At 45.5% G+C, this 17,133-nt stretch overlaps 1 protein-coding gene and 1 long non-coding RNA gene across 3 annotated transcripts in view; one reads left to right on the top strand and one right to left on the bottom strand.

Moving 5' to 3' along the window:
- The window catches only part of flt1 (fms related receptor tyrosine kinase 1), a 269,771-nt gene that overhangs the window by 99,762 nt on the left and 152,876 nt on the right, over positions 1-17,133 (bottom strand). For both annotated transcript variants that reach the window (XM_038817857.1, XM_038817858.1), the window contains exon 13: positions 3,502-3,816. In XM_038817857.1, the coding sequence (XP_038673785.1) occupies positions 3,502-3,816 (315 nt within the window). The remainder of the gene's footprint in view (positions 1-3,501; positions 3,817-17,133) is intronic.
- The window catches only part of LOC119977178, a 50,027-nt gene that overhangs the window by 19,317 nt on the left and 13,577 nt on the right, over positions 1-17,133 (top strand). The window contains exon 2 of the long non-coding RNA XR_005463133.1: positions 9,676-9,766. This is a non-coding gene — a long non-coding RNA (uncharacterized LOC119977178). The remainder of the gene's footprint in view (positions 1-9,675; positions 9,767-17,133) is intronic.

Here is a 17,133-nt window from a genome sequence, read left to right as displayed (position 1 = left end):
GAAACTTTCACAATTACCATCTTTAGTTTTCTCCTTAAATGAGTAAATTCTCTGTGAACCTGATATCAAGGGGGGAAATTCTATTGTTTACTTTTCTACCCTCCACAAAAGCTATTCCCATGTGAAAGATAAGTTCAGTTTCAGGGCATTGTGCCACTTTTTAAAGGAGGAAGTCCACTTAGAAGTTCACAAGCACGAGAAACTGTTTGGATTTTGTCAGTCTGGTTCCACCTCTCTCAAATGAGTAGCTTTTCTTTATGGGATACGCTTTACTACGTGCCATTGAAAGCTTTCATTCACAACAATGTTCAAATCTATAAAAGTTTTTTTTTCCACCACGTTTTAAACACTGTGGTCCAGATGCGTCCAACAAAAAGATAACTGGGACGTGATTTCCAGCATGTAATAAAATTCATGCAGAGTTGAAGCCAGACCAACTAATTGCCAATCTGTCAATTAATCTTGCTTATTTTTAATTGATGCAAAATGGAATAACATACTAATCATCTTGTCATGAAGCCAGCTGGCATAGTGCAGTACTGCAGCACACACATTTGAGACAGCGCTTCAAATCCTCTTCTGCTGAAGACTGCAGGCATTGTTTCATTAATAAAACAAACACACACTAAAATATAGTGCTTCAGCCCTTTTTGAGAAGCAATCCTAACAGCGGATACAATGCGTACATTTGTTAATAAAATAATAAAGATTCACAAGCACAAAGTATGAAACAATACACAGAGACCTGTTGCTGGGAAGTCTGTTTTGCAATAAGCAAATCTGAAAGCTAGTATTGTATCCTCATCAGTACCTTTATAAATCAGTTTAAGATAAAACTACAATCATTCCTGTTTAACTTTTCTTGTGTTGTGTTTTTTTAATCGATTTTCATAAGCAGTTGCTGAATGAGAGGAGTTACACTCAGCAGAGGGGCCAAATTAACAAATATAATAATAATCTTTATTATTGTCACAAGTAGGCTTACATTAACACTGCAATGAAGTTACTGAGAAAATCCCCTAGTCGCAACACTCCAGCGCCTGTTCGGGTACACTGAGAGAATTCAGAATGTCCAATTCACCTAACAGCACGTCTTTCGGGACTCATGGGAGGTAACCGGAGCACCCGGTGGAAACCCACGCAGACACGGGGAGAACATGCAGACACCACACAGACAGTGACCCAAGCCGGGAATCAAACCCGGGTCCCTGGCGCTGTGAAACAAAAGTGCTAACCAATGTGTCACCATGCGTTATAGAAATTGCTCATTTTTCATTTCCACAATTGTACGTTCAAGGTAAAGGTTCACACCCTCAAATTCCACACAAACTGACTCTGATCACAGTTGATCTCAAGAGCAAGTTGAAGGTGAACAAAACATTTTCACACAATAAGGAATGTAAATTAAAAGATGGAAAAACTTCAGCAACTTCCTAGCATTTGGTTACAAAGTGGCACTGACAGAGGCTTAGGGGTAAGTTTCCAGTTCACTGTTTAAGATGGGAAACAGTGCATGGAGCAGGAGGAAACCTAATGAAATAAAGACAAAATTATTAAATGAAACAAAAATTAAGTGATAAATATTTTTTAAATATATAAGAAAGACCAGATAGACCCCACCCCACATTTCAGTGTTTGTCCCGCATAAACCTTAATTATTTATTAAATAAATTCTTCAACAAAATATAACTTTTGGCTGTAAGTCTATTTTCCTTCTTTTATATGCATTTATGCAGTTCTGATCTGATTAATGTTAATACAAAATTATTTGTTTTGTTATTATGCAAAAGAAGATTGCTTTGTTCTAGAATGTTTCTACCCAGTTAAATCATAGGTGTTTGTTTAATGAAATATCATGGGCTGGATTCTCTGATTCTGGGGCTATGTCCCCACGCCGGCGTGGAACAGTAGTGTTTTACTCCAGAACAAATGGTGTAAAATGGCCACTGATTCCCCGTTTTGCTGGGGACTAGCATGCCGGCACTGTAGAGCACCCGGCTCTAGCTGCCGATATGGCCCGGAGAATTTCCAGCTCCGTGGCCACGCATGCGCACTGCGACGGCCTGCAGCGGCTACGCTGTGCTACATGGTGGAGGCCGCTTGCAGACCCAACCAATAAAATAGTGCCCCCCCTTTGGCCGGCTCGCGCACCCGGACCCCCTCTCCCGCAGTGCCCCCAGCTCCTAATAAAGTCCCCATTGCCCGCAGATCAGTCCTTCCCCGACTGTAGCGCCGCTGGACTGAGTCCGCACCCGACTCGTCGAGCTCCCGACGGATGAGACCACATGCGACCAACGGCGTCGGGAACACGGCCATTCAGGGGGGAGAGCATCGGGGGGGCGGGCCTCAGGCAATGTCCTGAGGCCGTCAATGCATAGCTCGGCGTACCCCGTGAGTACGCCACTTTGGAGGGGACGGAGCATCGCGAAAGTGGCGCTGCCCCCGATTTGGTTGCGAACTGTGATTCTCAGGTTGATCACCGAATACGATTTTGGTGTCGGCAACCGGAGAATCCAGCCCCATGTATTTGCTGGTTCAAAAATAAAACAAAAAGGAAAAAGGATTTGTTGTTTTTCAGTGGCACAGAATAGAGCATGGAAGACTGAATGTGCTATTTATTTTTAAATCACTAAATTGGTAGATATCCATGATTGTTTAACATTTGCAATTTTAGTTATGATCATATTCTTGAGTCATTTTGCGGGATTTACTGGCTGTTCCCTGCGGTGGGAAATTCCGGTCCCACACCGACGCAGGGGTGTCCCAGCGATGAGGGGCGCTGGCACTGGGAAGTCCCTTTGACAACGGCGGGGTCCGTAGATCCTGCTGGCGGTCTGCCTCTGCCGCCAAAAGACACGCGGCAGGGTGGTCAGTAAATCCAGCCCATTATCCTCAATTCATTAGAAATAAGAAAATGATCAGATGACCTATTTTGTTTTGATTTACAACAGCATCAGTCAGGTTTCAACAATACATTTCAGTTAGGTCAAGTCATTTGAATTAATGCTCACTTTTTCAAACAAATTACAATAAAATCTCTCACTCAGCTTCATCAGTAATCTAATAGATTGTCCATAACATGACTATTGTTGAATTACAGGCTTAACAACCTTTAACAAATGGACACATTACCCAGAAACAGTTACAGCCATATTGGATTGCATGCCTAACGATCAGCCCTTATCTATTATACAGTCGCCTGTACCACTTCTATTATGCAAAAGATCTCTGTGGATAACCGTGTTGAGGTGAACTGACAACAATAGATTGTGCAACTAGTTGGCCACTGACATTTAGTGTCGGTGAATTTCATTGTACATATCTGATTCACATCATAATAAGCACAGCCCCAAAATAATTCAGTGCAATCTGCAATTTTTAGATCAATAGTTTTTTGTAACATACATCGAACTTACAGATGGTCAGAATCACAATACTCTTTTATTTAACTCCTGGTATCATTTGTGTCGTATTCACATTAAAAGAAACACATCTACTCACTTCTAATATAAATCCTCTGCTTTTGAATTGTCTCTTCCTGAGTGATAACATTACTGGCTGTGCACTCATAAGTTCCAGATTGATCCAGAGACACGTTTCTGATGATAAAGTTCAAAGCAATTGAATATTCCTTGGTGCTGATCTTATTCAGGCTGCTGAGGTGATACATTGTATGATTGTCCCTGCTTAGAAGACGGCAAGCAATGTTCGAGTATAAAAATTTATTGGCTCGGCAGAATAGAATCAGGTCATCACCTTCAATAGGTAATGTATTATGTCCCATACCAATCTCAAATCCAAATTTGTTAGGCAGATCTAATAAGACAAAAATGTATAGTCAAGTGAAATGATCATTTTCAATATCAACGTTATTGAATTCAATTAAATGTCACAATAATGCTGTTATAATGGTCTAGTTGGTCAATCCAGCAGGCAGTGGTGCACTATAACGTAGAAAATCTTTGTTTTGATCCTCAATTGAGTCGTTAACTTCCACCCCAACCCCCCCAACCCCACCACCACCAATGCCCCCCATAATTACATTTGTGTGCCAGGCAATGATCATCTCCTACAAGAGAGCATCTAACCACCACCCTTTGACATTCTATGGCATTACCATCATTGAATCCCCCACAATCATCCTGGGGGTTACCACTGATCAGAAACTGAACTGGACGAGCCATATTAATACTGTGGCTACCAGGGCTGGTTAAAGGCTAAGAATTCTACAGTAAGTAACTCACATCATAGTAAGCACAAGCACAAAGTAATTCAGTGTAAATCTGCAACCTCTTGACCCCCAAAGACTGTCCACCATGTACAATGCACAAGTCAGGAGTGTAATGGAATACTCTCCACTTGCTTGGATGAGTGCAGCTCCAACAACACTCAAGAAGCTCGACACCATCCATGACAAAGCAGCTCGCTTGATTGTTCCTCCTTCCATAAACATTCAAACTCTCCATAACCGAAGAACAGTGGCAGCCATGTGTCCCATCAACAAATGCACTGCAGTAATTCATCAAGGTTCCTTAGACAGCATCTTCCAAACCACGACCGCTATCATCTAGAAGGGCAAGTGCAGCAGATACTTCGGAACCCCACAAGCTAGTGATTCCCCTCCAAGTCACTCACCACCCTGACTTGGAAATATATCGCTGACCCTTCACTGTCCCTGGGGCAACATCCTGGAATTTCCTCCCTAACAGCACAGTGGGTGTACCTACACCTCAAGGACTGCTGCGGTTCAAGAAGGCAACTCACCACCACCTTCTGAAGGTCAACTACGGATGGGCAATAAATGCTGCCCTAACCAGAGACGCCAACATCCCGTAAATTAAATTTTTAAAATTGTATCCAATGATCCTTATTCCAAAAAGCCCAAGTATGGATGTCCAGTGAGAACAAGGAACATTCTTAGTTGTGATAGATTACATTGGAAAAGCCTACCAAAGTACTTTGTACAGGCTCTGACATGAAGATTAGTTACTTCGGCAGATTCAACAGGCTATGGAACTGAATCCCAACAAGAAAACAGAGAGATGAACATAGCAGTGGAAGGTCAGAATCGGCTATATTTTGATTACGATAAACCCAGTTTTCCACCCAATGTCTGTCATAGCACCCTCTAATGATGACTCATGAAAGTGGTACTGGAAGGTGCTATAAATATACAGCATGTGGTGGAAATAGGGAAGAGGAGGCAAGTTGTTAATACACACCAGAGTAATACAATGCTAATACTGTTGGATCTTGATAAACTTTTGACTGGTTTGCCAAGAACTGTTATGTTTGGATCAGGATTGTGCTTAAATAAGGAGTCCTGTAACTAGCAGATAAAAATAGGCAAGTGACTAACCTTCGCACCACTGCTGCCATTTAATTGTTCATTCAGCAATTCAGCACAACAGAAAACTCACAACAAAAGCAAATAAACTCATACAGAAGTGATTAAATGTCTAAAGCTCTGGATGGAATTTGGCCGTGGTTTGACTGTTTTTCTCGTGCTAAGCTTGTAAAGTTCTACAATCTTGTGCTGGGATCAAAATGTTGCATTTATACACTCCACCTGGATCAGTTTTGCCCTAAGGAGATGAAAAGGAGGTAGTCCTGTAAACTGTACGTCTTTTCATGGATCAGAAATATGCTTAGATTATGCCTGCATTCATTTGGAATTGACTGTAACTTGGAAAGGTAAGTCTACAGGTATTGCACCGACCTATACAAAATCTATCAACTCAGAGATCAGAGGTACATGTCCAATATTGCCTCACTGTCAACTTTGTCCCTCAGGTGTAACTGGGGCATTCTTCTGCAATTGTCCATCCTTCATCAATGCCATTCAATTATTTCAGGTTCACTTATTCATAAACCAGTTACGTATCAAAATTACATAATAAATTAGTTATTTGTCTCATGTCCCTGTCACATAATTTACTGCCCACGCATTCAAAATATGCAGAAGCCTATCAATAAAAAACAGTCTATTATATAATCAATTTGACAAAAATTGTTTTTTAAGACAACAATGTAAATAAAAACATTATTAAATTAGAGTCGGGGTTTAGGTATAGACAAAGTAGTCCACAAGACCAATAGTGCCATTTTAAACATAGGGGCTAAAACCAGAATTTAAGTTTATTTGTTTAAAATATATGGAATGTGAAGCACAAATCAAGCCACCAGAAGGTAAACCCAACTTCTGCACCAGAGAATGGTATTAATCAACATTTTTCAAAAAGTTGATATATCTGAACCATTCACAGATTATAAATTAACTGTAAAACAGGATTAACCGATGGAAAAACAACAGCCGTGCTGCTTTTTGCAATCTTCCTCCAAACTAACCAACACACTTTGAAATAATTTAAAGGGAATTTATTTACTTAAGAGATTTGAAACTTCCTCTGGAAATAGCTCACAGGTTTCCTGATGGAAGATATTGTTTATCTTTGCCAAGCGCCATCAGGAATCTCAAAACAAAATGCATTTAGTGACACTGGGAAATCTCGGAGATAAGGCAGTCCTGTTCCTGTCTCACCCGTAGTAATTACTAACACACCCACAGTCCTGGTGAGTGCCAACAGAGAAGGAGAGCTGTGAACTAGAAGCTGAGAACTTGCTGTATAAGATACGATGCGCATTGTGAAAACATATGACCAACAATACAGAAAAAACTGAGGATTCAGTGACAGGATTTGAAATCTAAACCCCAAATCAGCAAGTGTCACAATGTATTTCCAACTGCCTGGCAACTTGTGGGTCACAACTGACATTTAGCTTTAAAACCCTTTAACCAATGAATGAATGGAATGCAGAACATTATTTCATGCAATTTTATCTTGTCCTTTCCTGAGATCTCTCAGAGGTATAATTTCTTGAGGATCAAGAGACCTTTGTATTCCAAACAAATGGTTATTCTCTTGGAACCTAAAGAGTGTATTGGGTGGGGGAGTTTCCACTTCCACACTCTTGGCACACGCTGGGAGAACGTATTGGGAAATTGCACAAGCCGAGTTCGTGATTTTCCACCCATAAATTTTTGTGGATGGAAAACTGCCATGTATTATTTCCTGCAAATGCACTATTTCCTAAGCCAGAAGTGGAAAATTCTACCTGAACATCCACAGCCATGAGGGACAGAACAACTGAACTCGCGTCAGCCCGAACTCAGGACCCAGCCTCAATGATGACGTCTGTGCTAATTACAGAACTGAAATGTTTGTAACCATCTGTAGTCAGTAATGCCAGGTGGATGATCCACCTCAGTCTCCTATGGAATTTCCCACCATTACAATAGCCAGTCTTCAGTCAGTTTGATTTACTCCATGTGATATCAAGTAACAGCGCACTAGATATAGAAAGAGTTGCGGAATTCAACAACACCCAAGCTCCAGCACTGAATAGTTGTGCTCCAGAACTAGAGACACTGCGCACAATGGCCATGTTGCACCTGAAAAGCAGCGGGCTGCAGCACAACATGGCTGATAAAAGCCGGGAGATCCTGCTACTGGCAACTATGTGGTTCACAGTGCCTCACGAGATCTAATATAATCTTGCGATACATTGCGATGTAAATCCTGCCCATTGTGGGCAGGATCATTTTTTGGCAAATAGCATGTTAGAGATAGACAGCTGGTTTCACTTTAATATGCAGTTTCATGAGGCACCCGAGGCATAGGAATGTGTCCCCTTTGCCTCGGTGACCTCAGGCGAGTGCCGTTCAATGCTGGTTTCCACAAATGGGGACCAGACGGAATGGCACTTGTGGAGGGTATCCCAGGGGATTGGAGGCCCCAGATGCTTGCCCTCTGGGCAGTGTGGTACCACCTGAGTGCCAGCCTGGGACTGCCAAGGTGCCCAGGTGGCAGTACCAGCTGGCAGGGCACTTCCAGGATATCATCTTGGCACTACCAAGGTGCCAGGCTGGCATTCTTCATGCGGTGGCGATCGGGCTGGGGGTGCCCTGCATGGGTGTTGGGGAGGTGTGTGGGGGGGCGGGGGGCTGGGGACCCCCTCATATTGAGTTAGGGCTTGGGGGGGATCAGGGGTCACGTCGGGGGCTCTCACTCCACTGAGGGTTTCCGGCAAGCGGAGCCCCTCAGTGCAGAAAATGGAGCTTTGTGCGGTCTCAGCCACACGGAACCCGCTGAGCTCCCTATCTAACCACGGGTGCATTAAATAGCGGGGTGTTTCTTACCACTGTGAGTGCCAGGAAACACCCGGCTAAACACGGTTGCTCTGGAACTTTGTTCCCATTTAGTTAAATTCCTCTCCCTGCTAATCAAGGGGCGTGATTCTCCCATCGGGAGACTAAGAACCGACGCCGGAGTGAAAACCGGAGTGTTTCACTCCGGCGTCGGAGGGCGCTCCTCGCCCCCTATTCTCCCACCCCTGGGGGGCTAGGAGCGGCGCCGCGTCATTTACGCCGCCACCAACCCGCGCATGCGCGGTTGCCGTCCTCACCGCGGGCGCCCCGCAAGAAATGTCGGAGTGTTCTTGCGGGGTGGCAGAGGAAAGGAGTGCCTCCTTCAGAGAGGCCGGCCCGCCGATTGGTGGGCACCGATCACGGGCCAGACCCCATTTGAGCCCCCCCCCGATGCTGGATACGCCCTCCCCCCCGCCACAGGCTGCCCCCCCCCCCCCCCCACCAGCGTTCCCGCGCTGTTAACGCTGGCAGCGACCAGGTGTGGTTGGCACTGGCGGGAACACGTCGTATTGGGCAGGCCGCTCGTTACAGCTCGACCGTTACAGACGGGGAGTGGCGATTGTCCGAGCGGCCAGCCGTAAATCTCGCTGCGCCGGTTTGGGGGGATGGGAGAATCACGTGCGGGTGCCGAGGTGGTGTGGCGGGACTCACCTGGCGCCCCCGCGATTCTCCACCCGGCGTGTGGGGGGGGGGAAAGAATTGCGCCCAAGGTCTTCCAGTACAGCTACAACACTAGCATCTACCCAACAAGGTGCAAAATTGTTCAGGTTTGTCTTAACCACAAAAAAGACAAATCCAATCTGGCTAAATGCCATCAATTACAACTTGATAAGACAAGTGGATCTACAAGCTTCCCAACAGGGAAGGAAATAAAAACATTACCTCGGTTAATTCCAGTCATCCCATGCAGACGAACGAACACTGTCCCTGTTTCAGCTGAACAAAATAAGTGGTATCCATTTGCTGACGCATCCACAGGGCAATGCCATCTGGGAGTTAGGTTGTTTCACTTTCTCTTTTTCTCCACAGAAAGCAGTAAACTGCTTTTGATCTGGTCAGGAGCTGTTAACCATAGCTGGATGTTTATGAATATTATGACTTGATTCAAAGCAGGGTACTTGGCAATCATTCAAGCGTGAAGGGAACTTCTGACGAGTATAGTCTCCCAAAACGGAGAAACCTGCCCAATATCAAACTTTGTGAGATGAATATGGAGGCAATTGCCATCAGTTACTGGAAGTCACGCCAGAAGTTGTGGATATGAAAATTAGTCGTGGCAATTCAGAAATCTCAAGGACATACAAGAGAGCACATGGAGACATTAAATAAGGCAACTGTCAGACTGCCATTTTGTATAAGGTTAGCACAAATGACAGTGATTAAGTACAAAGTTTCTAAGTTGTTCAAAATTGGGTTTGGACTAAAATGCTGAACCTAATAGTGATTGAATAATTTTATTTTGTCAGGTTCCTATAAGGTGTAGCTCCAGTTTGAGGTGTTCTTGTTCCATGCACAGCTTTGGTTAGGAACATGACCGTACAAAATATGCTGGACGAGGTAGGTTGGCTTTTTCATACATGGGTATTCAAACATTGTGGATCAAGTTGTGATCATTTGAACCTACAAACATATGAATTAGGAGCAGCAGGAGGCCACTGGGCACCTCAAGCCTGCTCCGCCATTCAATAAGGTCATGGCTGATCTGATTTTAACCTCGACTCCGCATTCCTGCCTATTCCAGATAACATTTCACCTCCTTGCTCATCTAGCTTCATCTTAAAAATATTCATAGACTCTGCCTCCACTGCCTTTTGAGAAAGAGAGTCCCAAAGACTCACAACCCTATAAGAGAAAAAGCTTTTCCTCATCTCTGTCTTAAATGGGAGGCCCCTTATTTTTAAACAACGCTGGCTAGTTGTAAATATTCCCACAATAGGAAATAACCTCCTCAAATCCACCCTATAAAGAGGGAATCAATTGCCTCTTGCTCTTCTAATCTCCAGAGGATACACGCTCCGCATGTCCAGCCTTTCCTCATAAGACAACCAGATATGAATCTAGTAAACCTCCTCTGAACTCTTCCAATGCATTTACATCCTTCCTTAAATAATGGGATCAATACTGTACACAGTACAACTGATGTGGTCTCACCAATGCCACCATCAGGCTCACCATGGACTACTCTCCAGAATCGGTTGCATTCTTGGACACACGCATCTCCATCAAGGAAGGTCACCTCAGCACTTCGCTTTACTGCAAGCCCACAGATAACCTCACGATGCTCCACTTCTCTAGTTTCCGCCATAAACACATTAAAGAAGCCATCCCCTATGGACAAGCCCTCCATATACACAGGATCTGCTTAGACGAGGAGGAACGTAACACAATGGAACCCACCTCTTCACTCACCTGGTGAAGGAGCTGTGCTCCGAAAGCTGGTGATTCGAAACAAACCTGTTGGATTTTAACCTGGTGTTGTACTGTGCCCACCCCAGTCCAATGCCAGCAACTCCACATCACTGTACAACTGAAGCATAGCCTCCCTGCTTTTGTAATCAAATCCCCTCACAATAAATGGCTTTATTAATTATTTTCTGTCTCTGGATACTAACCTTTTGCAACCCATGTACTGGGACACCCAAATCCCTCTGAATTTCAGAACTATGCAATCTCTCACCATTTAGATGATTTTAAAAATTATTCTACCTGCCAAAACGTACAATTTCACATTTACTTACATTATACTCCATTTTCCAAATCCTTGCCCATTTATCTAACTTATCTATATCCTTTTGTAGCCTCCTTATGTCATTTCACATCTTACTTTTCTGCCTAACTTTAGGTCATCAACAAAACAAGCAGCCATACTTTCAGTCCCTTCATCCAAATCATTAATTTAAATTATAAAAGGCCCCAGTACCGATCCCTGATTCGTGCCACAAGAAAATGATACATTTGTCCCTACTCTCTGTTTCCTGTTAACTAGCCAATTTTCTATCCATGTTAATATGTTACCTCCTACATCGTGAGCTTTTACTTTCCATAATAAATTTTGATGTGGCACATTATCAAACGCCTTCTGAAAATATAAGTACAATGTATCCCACTGCATATGTAACTTCTTCAAAGAACTCCAATAACTTGTTTCAACATGATTTCTCTTTCACAAAATCATGTTGACTCTGCCTGATTACCTTGAAGACTAAGTGCCCTGACATACATCTTTTATCATAGCTTCTTTTCCTATGACAGAATTTAAGCTAACTGGCCTGCAGTTTTCTGCATTCCGTCTCCCTCCCTTTTTGAATAAAGGAGTTACAACAGATATTTTCCACTAATCTTGTGAATTTTGGAACATTAAAACCAATGCATCAGATATCTCATTAGATACTCCTTTTTAGACCTTGGGATGAAAGCCATCAGGATCTGGGGATCATAGAATCTCGACCGTGCAGAAGGAGGCCATTCAGCCCATTGAGTCTGCACCAACCCTCTGAAAGAGCATGCTAAATAGGCCTAATCTCCTCATCTCCCATGAAAGAGACCCCGTGATATCCTGGAGGCAAGTGTTGGGAGAGTACTTACCACCTTGTCACCACTTGGACTGCAAGGTACCAGGTTTGCACTGCCAAGGGGTGTGGCCTGAAGGCAGGATTGAGGGCACTGGGGACGTGGGGAAATGAGAGGATACTGAGGGGGGTGAAGGGGCTACTGAGGGAGGAGCTGAAGGTTGGCTAAGGGGGTAAAGGGGGAATTGAAGGGGTGCTGAATGAGAGCCTGGGTGGCTGAAGGGGTGGGGGTGGGGGGTGGGGGGGGCTCTTGACAGCAATTGGGGATGCCTTGCCAGCAATCTATTGGGGGTGGGAGTGGGGGCTGCAGCAGCCATTTGTGATCGGAGAGCCTTTTAAAAAATAGCGCTCTGATCTCAGCGGTGTGGGACCTGTTAGAGAGATTAGGACCCGTTCCACTCAGTTACAGCATGGACCCCGGTGTGCCATTCTGGAATGGCACAGAAAAGCCGATTCTGCAAAAAGATTTTCCAACTGCCATAGTTACTGGTTTAGCACACTGGGTTAAGGAGCTGGCTTTCAAGGCAGGCCAGCAGCACGGTTCAATTCCCGTACCAACCTACCTGAACAGATGCCGGAATGTGGCGACTAGGGGCTTTTCACAGTAACTTAATTTGAAGCCTACTTGTGGCAATAAGTGATTTTCATTTTCATTTCATTATCCCTGTAACCCCACCTAACCTTTGGACACTAAGGGGCAATTTATCATGTCAATCAACCTAACCTGCATATCTTTGGACATGAAAGGTCAAGCTCCACAAAACACATTGAAAAGGTGAAGTAAATCCATTTGCAATGATTAGATAATGGCAGTCCCCTCAATAGTACAGAACTTGAATATTGTTCAAAAGAGAGACATATTGCTGAAGCTTTTCATCATGCACTCAAAAACAGGAATGGTGACATTTCAGTCACAAATATTTGTGGGCTGATATTTTGGCCGCGCCCGCTGCAAGATGGCCACGGACAGGACGGGGGCCATGTCAAGGTCCACGGACCTCGGGTGGGAATTTCCGGTCGCAGGGCGGGCGTGGCCCAAAATACCACCCTACTTGTGAAAAAGATGATGATTGATTAGCATGTCGACTTTGATTGGACAAGGCGTTGCCATGGAGAAAGAATCAGGGATCTGTAGGCTCCCCAAGCTCCCGGTAATTCAATAAAGCTGCAAATTTTGAACATATTCTTATTGCAGATAAAGGGCCCTTGTGCATGAACATATTTCACTTCCAGCAGTGCAATTGAGCCACATTGCCAGCTGGACTGATTATCTTAAATTGGTTGTTCATGTAGCTATTAGCACACTTAGCACCCTTTCCTCCTCCAGTATAAATGGTTGCAATCATTTGAAATTTGGCATTCTTGAGTTGATCCTGAAGATGGAAAGATGAAAAGATTTGATGATTCCAAAGCTGAGTTTTAAATCTACAGGTGACAGGTGTAAGGAAAAATGGAGGCCTGAATGTTTTGGATGGTTGAGTTTCCCTTCCTAACAATAATCCTGTCGACTCCAGGTGCTGCAGGCAGTACTTCTGTCCCTCCCTTGGGAGGAAGCCCCATTTTACAGAACTGTTGGTCAATCAGATTAGCCGGCTGGTTTTCAGTCCCTGCAGCGACAAGAGCAAATCCCGCCCAATGTTTCAGTCGAAGATGATCTTTTATCAGAACTGGTGAACGACTTCTGATGAAAGGTCACCTCAACCGGAAACATTGACCTGGATTTTCGCAACCAAGGAGAACCCCTCCAATATGCAAGAGGCCAAAATCTGGATGTCTCCTCCCTCCTATCCCGAATACACTATCTTCTACCATTTTCGCAGTGGTGGGAATGGGGCCAGCTGGGGGTTTATACATGTTCCGCGGAGGCAGGTGATCCTGTAAGACAGTATCTGCGTTCAGTCATGTCTGATGTTCATTAGCCAGGAATGGAAAACACAACATGTGCAGATTAGACCAGGTAGGAGCAAGTCTAAACTTTGCAGAGTCCTTGGAGCGGTTGGGTGGTACCCTTTTGTGTACAGTCTTGGGACACCTTTGAGAGCGATAAGGTGCCCTTTTCAATTTTTAAAAATGGATGTGAGTATCTGAGAGTGACTGCCCCTTGACATCAAGGCAGCATTTGGCTGTGTGTGCACTGATTGTTTAATGGGTTTAAAGGCTGCATATGGGGAGAGCAGCTAAATGGGCCCCATCCCAGGAGACCCCCTATCCAAGCCCCTACAGCCCAGCACAAGCCCCCTTTATCCTCATCTCCCATGAAAGAGACCCCTTGGTATCCTGGAGGCAAGTGTTGGGAGAGTACTTACCACCTTGCCACCACTTGGACTGCAAGGTACCAGGTTTGCACTGCCAAGGGGTGTGGCCTGAAGGCAGGATTGAGGGCACTGGGGGAGTGAGGGGGAAGTGGGGAGATGAGAGGATACTGAGGGGGGTGAAGGGGCTACTGAGGGAGGAGCTGAAGGGGTAGACTAAGGGGGTAAAGGGTGAATTGAAGGGGTGCTGAATGAGAGCCTGGGTGGCTGAAGAGGGGTTCAGGGTGGGGGGGCTCTTGACAGCAATTGGGGATGCCTTGCCAGCAATCTATTGGGGGTGGGAGTGGGAGCTGCAGCAGCCATTTGTGATCGGAGAGCCTTTTAAAAATAGCGCTCTGATCTCAGCGGTGTGGGACCTGTTAGAGAGATTAGGACCCGTTCCACTCAGTTACAGCATGGACCCCGGTGTGCCATTCTGGAATGGCACAGAAAAGCCGATTCTGCAAAAAGATTTTCCAACTGCCATAGTCGAAGTTTGGGAGGATCATGCCCCATTTCTAACACAAAATGACTGCGGTTGTTGAAGGTCAACATCTCAGCCCAAGGACATCATTGCACGGTCGTGTTCTGCAGGTTAGGTGGATTAGCCATGCTAAATTGCCCCTTAGTGTCCAAAAGGTTAGTTCGGGTTCCTGGATTTACAGGGATAGGGTGGAGTCATGGGTTTAATTAGGGCGCTCTTTCTAAGGGCTGATGTAGACTCGATGGACTGAATGGTCTCCTTCTGCACTGTAAATTCTATGATTCTATGTCCTAGGCCCAATGATCTTCAACTGTTTCATCAATGGCCTTGCATTCATCATAGGTCAGACGTGGGGAATTCACTATAATTTGTGACTCCTCAGATATTGAAGGCGTCTGTGTTCATATGCAGCAACATCTGGACAAGATTTAGACTTGGGCTGATACGCAGCAAGTAACATTCATAACGTACAGATACTAGGTGATCATCAAATCCAAAAAGAGAGAATTTAACCATCTCCTCTTGATATTAAGTGGCATTACCAACTATTAACATCCCTGGGGGTTAGCATTGACCAGAAATCAAAAACATAAATGTTGTGGGTCAGAAGCTGGAAATCTGCAGAGAGTAACTCACCTCCTGAAACCCCTAAGTCTGTCCAGCAGCGAGAAAGCACAGGTCAGGAATGTGTTGGAATATTCTCCACTTGTTGGGATGTGTGCAGGATCAACAGCACACAAGAAACCCTTCACCATCCAGGAGAAAGCAGCCACTCGCTCCACCACCAACATACGCTGGCAGCAGTGTATACAAAATGCACTGATAGAGTCATAGAAAAGATACAGCACAGAAGGAGGCCATTCAACCCATCTTGTCCATTCCAGCCCGAGGACACCCTTGAGCTTGTCACTCCTCCTTAAACAGCACTTTCCAAACCCATGACCTCTACCGCCTAGAAGGGCGCCAGATATATTGGAAAATTACCACCCACAAGTTCCTTTCCAAGGTACACACCCCTGATTTGGAAATATAACGCCGTCCTTCATGTCGCAGGAACCTGGAACTCTTTTCCTAGGAGAACTGTGGGTGTGCCTACACCAGCAGTTGAAGAAGGCAGCTCACCACCACCTTCTGAAGGGCAATTAGGAATTGGGCAATAAATGCCAGCCTTGCCAACAATGCTCGCAGTCCATAAAAGAATACAAAAAGAGAATTCGAGATACTGTCCTTCAGATAAAATATTAAAACAGTGACTTGTAGGGGGCATTCTGATGACACTATGGGATGCCGCATGAGGCGATTAAACCAAAGTCCCATTGCCCTGTCATAGCATGTCAGATTAACATTAAAGAACAGGAGCGGTATTCTCCCCTACCCGGCGGAGTGGCTCCCGCTCCGCCGACTGGTGCCAACGGCCTTTGGCGCCACGCCGGCGGCATCGGGGCTGGCCGAAAGACCTTCACCGGTCAGTGTGAGTCCGCGCATGCGCCGGAGCATCAGCGGCCGCTGACGTCACCACCGGCGCATGCGCAGTGGAGCGGGTCTCTTCCGCCTCCGCCATGGTGGAGGCCGTGGCGGCGGCGGAAGAAAAAGAGTGCCCCCACGGCACAGGTGGGCCCCGATCGCAGGCCAGGCCACTGTGGGGGCACACCCGCCCCCGGGTCCGATTACCCCGTGCCCCCCCCCAGGACCCCGGGGCCCGCTCGCGCCTCCGGCACCAGAGGTGGTTTAAACCACGTCGGCGGGAGAGGCCTGACAGCGGCGGGACTTCAGCCCATCGTGGGCCGGAGAATCACTGCGGGGGGCCCGCCGACCGGCGCGGGGGGCCCACCGACCGGTGGGGCACGATTACCGCCCCCGCCAATTCCTGGGTGGCGGAGAATTCCGGCCACGGCGGGGGCGGGATTTACGAAGGCCCTGGGCGATTCCTCGACCCTGCGGGGGGTCGGAGAATTCCGCCCCATGTTCCTGTCTCAACCATCAAAAATCATAATTCACCATTGATTTCATCACTGTCTATGGAATGTTGCTGTACACAAAATGCTTGCCCTCGGAGTCAAACTACTTCAATATATGTTAAGTGCTTATAAAACTTCCCGGGAGATGTGCTAAAATGCTGTACAAACACACATATTTCTTTCAGACATCAATCAGTCATTTATTGCTGATATCTAGGCAAGCGAAGCTGGTTGTTAATCACTCCATTTCAACCAGTTGCTTTCTGTGATATGTCCTTGTATTTAAAGCACACCTTTCCTCCTATTCATTGTGGCCTTTAAGGAAACTGGCAGATTTTAGCGTCCTTCCTTCCCGTTATCTTAAGTACCATTTGACATAGTTGAGGTGAATTTGCAGATCATTTGGACTCTCAAACAGATGTGATAAATCAAGAAATACTGTTAGCACAGTTAGTGTTGGATAGTGCTTTTCTAAGACATCAAACTGTTAATGTGTGGCTCTTTATCTGGAATCTGTTGGTCAGCAGATTTCTTGCAATTGTTCTCTTTCCTTTCAATCTGAGCTACTGTTAGTTGACACCTATGGCTAAACTTTGTAGTTCAATTGGGAAAGGAACAGAAG

The sequence above is a fragment of the Scyliorhinus canicula genome, chromosome 14, assembly GCF_902713615.1.
Source record: "Scyliorhinus canicula chromosome 14, sScyCan1.1, whole genome shotgun sequence".
Lineage (NCBI taxonomy): Eukaryota > Metazoa > Chordata > Chondrichthyes > Carcharhiniformes > Scyliorhinidae > Scyliorhinus > Scyliorhinus canicula.
This window is presented reverse-complemented; position numbering and strand designations above follow the sequence as displayed.